Consider the following 10,541-nt stretch of genomic DNA (forward strand, 5'->3'; position numbering starts at 1 on the left):
TCACGTGGCAAGCAGGCGGCCCGCCCCCAGGCACACAGGGGAAAGAGGACCAGGCCCCGGCAGCCGCCCCTCCGACTGTGCAGCCGGGACACACTTAAGGTCGTAGCGTCAAGGCCTGGCAGTCTGCCACACAGAATCACAGCCACAGGCAGCCTGGAGCCGGCCCCACCGACACACAGCACGGGCCATTCTGTGCTACGGCCTGACAGGACACTTCGAACACAAGTCACAGAAAGGGCAGAACCCCGGGTGGGAAGGGCAGTCACAGGGGAGGCTGTGGACCACTTCTGTCCCGGCACCGCCCACAGGCCCAGGGCCAGGCCCGCGACGCGACAAGGCCTGCTCTGTTCCTCGCGGGCACATGTGACGCTGGGCTCTGGGGAGGCAGCACAGTGACAGGGACAGCATGCACACGATCCCACACTGACTGCACTGCGGGCCTCCTGGGGTCAAAGTCATCCAGTCCGAGAGCAAGGACTCTGCACGAGGCGGGGCTGGGGGGTCTCACCCTACCAGTGGAGACCTGGGCCTTCAGAGAGCCAGGGCCTGCGACTCAACAGCACAGGCCAGGGGTGGATGCAGCCTGGAGACTGCAGGTGGTGGCTCAGGGCAGGTGAGGAAGCCATCCTGGCTGGGCCAAGTGCAGTCTCCAGACATGGCCTGGAGCAGGAGGCAGAGCAGCCTGGGGCCAGCAGGGCCGACCAAGGCAGCTACCGGGGGCACGGAGGGCCGACCAAGCTGGCTACAGGGGCACGGAGGGCCGACCAAGCTGGCTACAGGGCGCGTGGAGGGCCAACCAAGCCGGCTACAGGGGCCAGCAGGGCCGACCAAGCCAGCTACAGGGGCCAGCAGGGCTGGGGCGGAGCCTGGGAACCCCAGGGAGCCCCACAGGCTCTGGGGTGCCAGTGTGCACTATCCCAAGTCAACCGGTCACTTCCCAGCTGGTCCTCAACTCCTCAGCCTGCCCGTCAGGCAGTGACAGGTGCAGGGTGCTCCCATGACAGGCAGGCCACTAAGGGGACAAAGGCAAGCAGGTGTAGGGCACAGGCCCGCAGGCCATCACCGTTCCCTGGGTCTCGAGGCGCTCCTACCCTCACACTGAGCCCCTGCGCCCAGGTCTTCCAGAGCTCCCCTGTGTGTGAGGGTTTCAGGGAGCCTTTCTCACAACGGGCTTGTCACTGCCACCAAATGATTGGGTGGGACCATGCAGATAAGGTGCTTGTGGCTCCCCAAGGGGACTGGCCAGCTCTCTGATAATGCAAATGCGGTGCGTGGTACCTCGCAGGGCTGGGACCATGCAAATAAGGTGTTAGAACCCTAATGAGGGGATTGGTCAGTTTTCCATCCTGCTAGGCTTAAAGTGAGCCCTCCCAGAGGCAGGACAGAGGGACCTCAATACCATCGCCAAGAAGAGATGGGAGTGGAGTGCAGCCTTTGGGTGCGGGGCCCCTGCACTGAGAACCTCCTCCACCCAGGAAATAGACATCACACTGGAGTCGGAGGGAGACAGTTGAGAAGGGCTGACAGAGAAACAGAGGCCACAGAACCAGGAGACCGGCAGGAGGTGGGGCAGTGGGCTTCCCAGCCCTGAGGCAGGGCGTTACAGCGGGTGTGCCGCCCACAGAGGAGTGCTGAGCACCTCTGAGCAGAGGCCTGGGGGTGCAGCCGGGCTCCTCTGAGCGCTCAGCAGAGAGCTCTGTAACATTTGCCAGGACAAGGAACAGGCCAGGCTGGGCCAACAGGCCTGCCCCTGGGTATAGCCAAGAAACTGACCTGACCCAAGCAGTGTATTCCGGGTCCTTTCTGATTCCGAACCTGCTACTTCCCTAATAAACCCCAGAACTGTGAGTACGGTCTGTGCTTTGTGTCCGGCCACTGCAACAAGTTACGGAGCCCAGAAGGTTAAGAGTGGTGGGGAGGGATGACTGTCAGGACGGGGTCCAAAGGCTGCCGAGTACAGGCATGTCTGCCCGGCTTCAGGGCCATCACCCTGGGCTGCTCTTGATCCTCCTCCCCCTGGTGAAGGCGGAGCTCCGACACCCACCCCCAATGCCCATCCCCACCTCCCAGCCCCAAAGCCTCGCCCAGCCAACTCCTCTCAAGGTCGCCAGGTGGGCAGGGAAGCCCGCTAAGGAGGCTTGCAGTGCCTGGTGCCCTCAAGGTCCCTGCAGCCTCCTCCAACTCGCCCCTGCCTCCCACCCAGGTGCTTTTTTCTCTTTCCAAACCCAGTGGGTCCTTCAAAGGCTCTAGGAAGCCTAACAGACCACCTCATCTGCCCCGCCCCTCCCAGAGATGCTGCTCCAGGCTTCACTAAACACACACCGGGCAGACAGAGGTCAAGGTCACTGTGTTACAGGCGGCCCAGGGCCTCCCCAGCCCTTACAAAGCTGCAGTCCTGAGCCTGCTCCTCCCACTGGCTCGGCGTCCCCCTCCCCTCCGGCCCGGCTAGCTCCCCCATCAGCCTGGAGCTCTCGGTCCCCTAAGCCTAAGGCATCTCGGGCAACCTCCCCACGCCATGGCCCTCTCCCACCAAGAGCTCCGACCCTCCTCTGGGACTTCTGCTGCCCCCACATGCCTCCAGGCCCCAGACTCCAATTCACCGCGACCCCATGCGCATCAGGGCGCAACTGAGCGCTGAAGGGTTTTCGGCCGCCCAGTTTTCGTGCGAGAGCCAGGCCTGTCTTACGAGGCACCCACGCATGGATTCGAACCCCCAACCTTCCAGTTAGTAGTTGGAAGTGCGTTAGCTGTTTGCACCGCCCAGGAACTCTCATTTCTTCACATAACGAGAACACAACGAAGAGGAAGGCACGAGGCCCGAGCCCTAGTCCAGGTCTGCCCCCTAACTTTGGAGAAGTTCTCAGCTCAGCAGACGGGAAGGCGGATGTTTGGGGCGGGCTGGGAGAGGCTACCCCCTTAAACGTTCCGGGTCTGTCCCCGGCGGAGGCCGCTTTCAAGGCCGACATCCCAGGGGACTGCAAGCATCGCCAGGGCGCCCTCACCCCGGCTCCCCGCCGTCGCGACAGGGGACACCCGGCTCCCCGAGACCCGGTCCGCTCACCCGCCGGGCCTTCTCCCACAGCTGGTTCAGCTTCTCCATCCGGAACTCCTCCGACTCGCGCTTCGGCGGCGGCGCGGGCTCGTTCTTCTCCCGCGAGTACTTGCCGCCGTGGCCGGCCGCCGGCGCGGGCCCGAGCAGCAGCGGCGGCAGCAGCACCAGCATGAGCACCGCGACCTGCGGCGACGCCATCGTCATCTGAGCGTAGAGCTCGCGCGGACCTCCGCGGAGTCCCGCGGCCCCGCCCCCTCAGGGTCCGCCCCACCGCCTGGCCTTCTGGACGTTGTAGTCCTTTCCGGCACCGCCGGCCGAGGCACGGCCGCTGGCGGACTACACGGTCCAGGAAGCCTTGCGGTGGCACGTGGGCGTTACCTAGGCAACCACGCCGCGGCCTCCGAGTGTCAAAGGACTCCCTAGACCCTGACCACAGCTGGCTGAACTGGAATTTGGGGAATTGTTGGGGGAGTGGGGGTAAGCCTCCTTCCCCGCTAATCCGTAGAAAGAGTGTGAAGTCCAGAAATCAGGCCCCTGTCTGACTGAAACTTTGGACTGTCCCCACTTCACTACGTCAACACTGACTCCCTGTCATTATGGGCTTAGGGAAGGCGCCAAGAGGCATGGATGTCGCAGTCAGGAGCCTTACAACTGCGGAGAGCTTCAAATCCGAGGCACTTGGCGTGTGCAAAGAGACCAGTCTGAAAGGGTGTCTCACTTAACGCCATTTTAAAGACTCGACGTGAGTCTAGAATCCATGTTGGATTTTAAAACGGCTTTTTCTTGACAGCAGGCGCTCTGGTGGCGTAATGGTTAAGGCATTCGGCTGCTAACTAAAATCTCTGCAGTTAGAACCCACCAGCTGCTTGAGAGAAAGAGGAGGAAGTCCGCTGCTGCAGAAACGACAGCCTTGGAAAGGCTGTGGGGCGGCTCTGCTCCGTCCCATGGGGTCGCGATGTTGGACTAGGAGTTGGAATCTCCTCTGTGGCAGTGGGTTTGGGTTGGGTTTTGGACAGCACTCCCCCTAACCTTCATGCTGACCTACCCGTATACCCGGAAGGAGACAGTGCTTTGATCTGGCAGGTGGTGATCTAGCCCTGCACCCTGAAGGGACATGGCTTTGATCTGACGGGTGCAGGATATCACCATCTATGGCCAAAGGGTCTTTGCACTGTGGTCAGCAAAAAACGACAACAACCAAACTCACTGCTGTCCTTGGGTTTCTCAGACCGTATGTCTACAGAAGTGGGTAGGCCAGTCTTCCTTCCGAGGAGTGGCTGGTGGGTTTGAACTGCCAGCCTTCTGGTTAGCAGTCAGTGCGGTCTGTGGTCAGACAGGTGCAAAATGTGACGACTTCTACTTGAAAGATCTTGAAGCATAGCATTGTTGGTCTGTCTTTGCAATAGACCCCCAGAAAGGGACGTGATTGAGAAAGTAATTTTTAACAGTTTACCTGAAAAACCTGTCCTGCCATTGTCCTGTGACTTCTATGCTGCTTAACAGGTGAAAAGAGGCCCCAGACGCAAACAGTTTCAATAGAGACACTTTTAGGAAGCCTTGGGCAGGACAAAGACAGCCATCCAGAAGGAGGGAAACCGCCAGCACGTGCACAATACAGATGCCGAATGGAGTCCGCTGAGTCACGGCCCTGGCCTCACTACATGGGCTTGACAGCAAAGGGAATCGTCTCAGAATTAGGGTTGCCGGACCCTCACTGCTGCGGGTGGGATTGCCAAAACCAAAAACCAAGCTCACTGCCACCGAGTCGATCCTGACTCAGAACAACTCCTGTTGGGTTTCCCAGGACATGAATCTGCAGAAGTAGATTGCCCCATTTCCTTCCATGGAGCAGATGGTGGGTTTGAACCGCCAACCTTCTAATTAGCAGTCAAATGCCTTAGACACTATGTAGAAGTGTGTGTGTGGGGGACACCAATATTTAATAATTACAGAGGTAATTATTAAAGATAGAAGGGGTTACAGGATTGGTTCTGGGCCTTGACTTCCTGGCTGGGTGGTGGTCCAAATGAGTCAAGAGCATGCCACTTGAGTCATAGCCACAATGCTACAACCCCAACCTTAATTTAAATTAGAAAAGGACGCACTAGGGCAAATTCCCTAGGTCTTCCTGGAGCATAATCTGCTTTCTACCACACTCTGCCTGAGGGCACGCTGCCCCTCCCTAGGCCTGTCCTGGGACTTGGCTTCTGCCTGGCGGCAATACTGAAGGTCAGGAAGAATCAGCGGGCCTCTGAACTTATGTCGGGCTCCCACTGCAGACCTACAGCAGCGTTCCACAAACCAAGTGCTTGAGAATTTAAGTCTCATTCACCTGCAGTAGGCTAAAGGGTGTATATGCTTGATGCTACGCACCTTCACTTATCATGGAACCCCACATACATGCCGCCCACCTACCTGTCCCTGCCGAGGCCTCATCTTACACATCCTGCTTCTGACTGCCTTGGTTGTCTTTCAACCGATGGTGATTTTGTAACTTTAGTTCCTGCTCCAAATGCTGGAGTGGCTATCTTCACCCGCTCCGTGAACTTGGACATCTTCCCAGGCCTGTTCGTTCCTATCCCTCAATAAACCTCTTTTAGTTTCCTTGGAACTGACTCCATGATGGCGCTCTATGACAGAACCACCTGTCAGGCCTTCACTGCACATGAGAAAGAAACACTGGGCCCAGGAGGCGGCCAGGTGGTTCAAGGAGGGAGCGGCAGACCCGCCTAGCTCCAGATGACCTGGGCCTGCTGGCTCCCACCCGGCCAACACTCTTCCTAACACTCTTCCTGCGGATGCAGGAAGCACACACCGGCACCCCACCACTGCTATTTGGACGGCATTCCAGACACTCTTGTTATCGGACCAAACGAGTCCCTGCTCAGTGCACAGTCAGGCCAAAACAGTTTACACACCGAGATTCAGAGGAGAGAAAATTATTTATTGCAAAGCAGCAGTGCAAGAAGTTAGGGGTAGTTAGTACCCATATCTTAACTCCCCAAAACACAGTTTTTGTAGTTTCAGGAGAGGGGGTTGTGAAAAGGTTGAGGAATTTGGGGTGTGAAGGTGAAATGGGTGAGGGATGAGTCACTAGTTTCTTGTTATCAGCTGATAGGGCCTTGGGCAGAGGGGAGAGGGTCAGCAATTAACTTTTGTTCCGTATGTCCTAGGGCCAGAGTTCATTTACAAGTTGTTTCTAAAACATTTCTATTGTCCATGGCCAGAGTTAATTTACAAGTTATTTCTAAAATACTCTGGCAAGTCTATCAGCTGCAGGAAGGAATGTTTTCCATTCAGTTCTTTAAGGCACTGAATACTCATCTGCCCAGGAGGGAAAATAGTTGGGGGTAATCCAGTCTACCTGTCTATCATCCAGGTGCCCGGGTGGGGGAAATAGCACTCGTTTCACTCTGCAGCTGAGTTGGGTTATAGTTCAAGTCCCCATTCTTTCTATAAGCACTTCCCAGGCTGGTTGGAGACAGGTAAGCAGGCAGGATAACTTTTCTGCTTAAAACCTGAGTTGAATGGAACCTCAATTCCCCACCTTTTCCATGATCATTCCCACCCTAGTTGGAGACAGATGAAGAGACATTATAATGTGTTTCATTAAAGCTGTTCTTCAGGAACAACCGATATCAGCGAGACAAACAGGAAGGAAGTTGCTCAGAACTAACATGTCCCCCTCTGGCTAAGCCCCGATCAGCTGATGACAGGAAGTTGGTGTAACTCATCCTGGTGCGCAAACCCACGGCTTTAAAAATTGACTATCCCTTTAAACCGAGGCGAACAAAACCTCAGCCAATCTCCAGCTAATTCACACCCAAATTCCAGAAATTTATATGAATATGTATGGATCCCTTTCCTGAACTTGACAAAAACTGTACCCTAACTTCACTTGGAGAGTCAGATTTGGTACTGGCCCCTGTCTCCTTACTATGTGCATGGTAATAAGTGGTTCTCATCTCTCAAGTACAAAGAAGGAAGTCTGAAGAAGAGTTGATGCTTTTGAGTTGTGATGCCGGCGAAGAATGCTGAAAGTACCATGGACTGCTAAAAGAACTAACAGATCTGTCCTGGAGGAAGTGCAGCTGGAATGCTCCTTGGAAGCAAGAATGGCCAGACTTCGTCTCACCTACTTTGGTCATGTTGTCAGAAGGGACCATTCCCTGGAGAAGGATGTCTGCTTGGTAAAGTGGAGGGTCGACGAAAGAGGGGAAAGCCCTCAACGAGATGGATTGACACGGTGGCTGCAGCGATGGGCTCAGGTGTAGCAGGGACCGTGCAGCTGGCGCGGGACCGGGCAGCGTTTCATCCTGTTGTGCACAGGGGCGCTGAGGTGGAGATGACTCAATGACACTTAACAACAACAACAAGTACGCAGAGTGTGTGAACTGATTTGTCTTAATGGCGGACCGGGCAGGGACTCACTTCAGTCCAACTTCAACTGGCTCTACCTGCCCTTGTCCCATATCAGAGATGTCTGTCCTCTCATTCCTCCCACTACATGGAGCAAACATCAACATGGCCACTCGCCTGGGGGCTTGGCCAGAGCTGGGTGTGCCCTGGGAAGGTGGTGGTTGTTGTCAGGTGCCGTCAGGTTGTGTCAGACTCACAGCGGCCCCGTGTCCAACAGAAGGAGACATTGCCTGGTCCTGCGCCAGCCTCACAGGCCTTGCAATGCCTGAGCCCATTGCTGCAGCCACCGTGTCAATCCATCTCTTTGAGGGCCTTCCTTTTTCACCAACCCTCCACCTTACCAAGCATGACATCCTTCTCCAGGGAATGGTCCCTTCTGACCACATGACCAAAGTTGGTGAGATGAAGTCTGGCCATTCTTGATTCCAAGGAGCATTCTGGCTGCGCTTCCTCCAGGAACTAAATTGGTTAGTTCTTATAGCAGTCCACAGTACTTGCAGCATTCTCCGCCAGCATCACAACTCAAAAGCTTCAACTCTTCTTCAGTCTTCCTTATTCACTGTCCACCTTTCACATTATTTTGCAATAATGAACTAATACATGACTTATGTTAGGCACATCTTGGTCTTCAAGGAGACACCTTTGCTCTTCAGCACTTGAAAGAGGTCTTTTGCAGCACATTTGCCCAGTGCAATATGACATCTGGTTTATTGACTGCTGCTTCCGTGGGACGTTTGACTGCTAACCAGAAAGTTGGTGGTTCAAACCCACTAGCCACTCCTCAGAAGGAAAATTGGACAATCTACTTCCATAGAGATACTGCCTTGGAAACCCAAGGAGGGGTCACTGTAAGTCGAATCGACTCAACAGCAGTGAGTTAAACAACTTCAGTCTTTGCTCCATTTGTCCTAATGTTGCTTAATGGTCCAGTTGTGAGGATTTTTGTTTTCTTTATGTTGTGGTGTAGTCCATACTGAAGGATGGATCTTCAACAGTAAGTGCTTCAAGTCATCTTCACTTTCAGCAAGCAAGGTTGTATCATCTGCATATCGCAGATTGTTAATGAGTGTTTCTCTAATTTTGATGCCCCATTCTTCCAACTTCTCAGATTATTTGCTCAGCATACAGATGGAATAAGTGTGGTGAAAGGATACAACCCTGATGCACTCTCTTCCTGATTTTAAGTCATGCAGTATCCCCTTGTTCTATTTCAACAACAGCCTCCTGGTATATGTACAGGTTCCTCATGAACACAATTAAGCGTCCTGAAATTCCCATTCTTCTCAATGTTATCCATCATTTGTTATGATCCACACAGTCAAATGATTTTCTATAGTCAATGAAACACAAATAAACAGCTTTCTGATATTCTTTGTTTTCAACCAAGATCCACCTGACATCAGCAATGATATCCCTCAATCTACATCCTCTTCGGAATCCAGCTTGCATTTCTGGAAGTTCTCTGTCAGTATACTGCTGTGATTTACTTTAAATTACCTTCAGCAAGACTTTACTCGCCTAAGGCATTTGACTGCTAACCAGAAAGCTGGTGTTTCAAACCCACCAGCCACTCCTTGGAAGGAAGGTTGGGCAATCCACTTCTATAGTGATACTGCCTTGGAAACCCAAGAAGGGGTCACTGTGAGATCTGACTCGACAGCAATGCGTTTAGTTTGGTTTTAGTATTTATGACATTGTTTAGTAATTTCCAAGTTCTGTGGGATCACTTATCTTTGGAATGGGTACAAATAAGGATCTCTTACAGTCAGTTGGCCAGGTAGCCAAGTTTCGAATTTGGCCAGATACTCCAAATTTCTTGGCATAGATGAGTGAATGCCTCCAATGCAGCATCCGTTTATTGAAACATCTCAGTGGGTATCCTGTCAATTCCTGGAGCCTTGTTCTTTGCCAGTTCCTTCAGTGCAGCTTCAACTTCTTCCTTCAATGCCATTCGATCATGATCATATGCCACCTCCTGAAATGGATGAACACCAACCAATTCTTTCTGGTACAGTGACTCTGTGTGTTCCTTCCATCTTCTTTTGATGCTTCCTACATCGTTCAATATTTTGCCCATAGAATCTTTCAATATTACAACTCAAGGCTTACATTTTTTTCCTCAGTTCTTTTAGATTGAGAAATGCCAGTATGTTCTTCTCTTTTGGCTTTCCAACTCCAAGTCTTTGCCCATTTCATTATACTAACTGACTTTGTCTTCTTGGGCTGCTCTTTTATATTGTCATTTCTTCCATTCACTTTATTTTTTAATTTTTTTTTAAATTTTTGTGGTGTTTCCTGCCCTCCACTCCTACCCCTGGTAACCAACAAAGTTTCCTTGCATATATAAACTTTTACTTGACTTTTATAATAATGAACTAATACTATATTTGCCCTTCTGTGATTGACTTATTTCACATAGCATAATGTCCTCCAAGTTCATCCACATTACGTGGTGTTTTGCAGATTCTATGTTATTCTTTAGGGTTGCATAGTATTCCATTTTGTGTATGTACCACAGTTTGGTTATCCATTCTTCTGTTGATGGGTGCAAGGTTGTTTCCATCTTTTTGCTATTGTAAATAGTGCTGTGATGAACATGGGTGTGTATTTATCTGTTCTTGTCCTGGATCTCACTTTAGGATATATACACAGTAATGGAATGGCTGGGTCAAATGGTATTTCTAGTTCCAGATTTTTAAGGAATCGTCATACTGCTTTCCACAGTGGTTATACCATTTGACAGTCCCACCAGCAGTGTATTAGAGTCCCAATCTCTCTGCATCCTAATCAGCATTTGTTATTTTCTATCTTGTTGAAGTTTGCCACTAGTGCTGGGACAAGATCGTATCTCATTTTTGTTTTGATTTGCATCTCTCTAATGGCTAATGAGGAGCTCTGGTAGCATAGTGCCTAAGGCACTCGACTGCTAACCAGAAGGCTGGCGGTTCAAACCCACCAGCCACTCCTCGGAAGGAAGATGGAGCAATCTACTTCTGTAGTGATACTGCCTCGGAAACCCAAGGAGGGGTCGTTATGACAGTCCGACTCAACAGCACATAACAACAACAAT

General features: G+C 52.4%; 1 protein-coding gene across 1 annotated transcript in view; it reads right to left on the reverse strand.

Moving 5' to 3' along the window:
• Window positions 1–9,422, reverse strand: part of LRPAP1 (LDL receptor related protein associated protein 1) — a 20,783-nt gene extending 11,361 nt beyond the window's left edge. The window contains exons 1-3 of the mRNA XM_042782638.1: window positions 9,381–9,422; window positions 3,049–3,235; window positions 2,332–2,345 (exon numbers count right to left, since the gene is read on the reverse strand). Of these exons, the coding sequence (XP_042638572.1) occupies window positions 2,332–2,345; window positions 3,049–3,235; window positions 9,381–9,422 (243 nt within the window). The remainder of the gene's footprint in view (window positions 1–2,331; window positions 2,346–3,048; window positions 3,236–9,380) is intronic.
• Window positions 9,423–10,541: the final 1,119 nt, after the last annotated feature.

Source organism: Orycteropus afer, unplaced genomic scaffold (genome assembly GCF_000298275.1).
Source record: "Orycteropus afer afer isolate SDZICR_OR568_19922 unplaced genomic scaffold, OryAfe1.0 scaffold00398, whole genome shotgun sequence".
Classification (NCBI taxonomy): Eukaryota; Metazoa; Chordata; class Mammalia; order Tubulidentata; family Orycteropodidae; genus Orycteropus; species Orycteropus afer.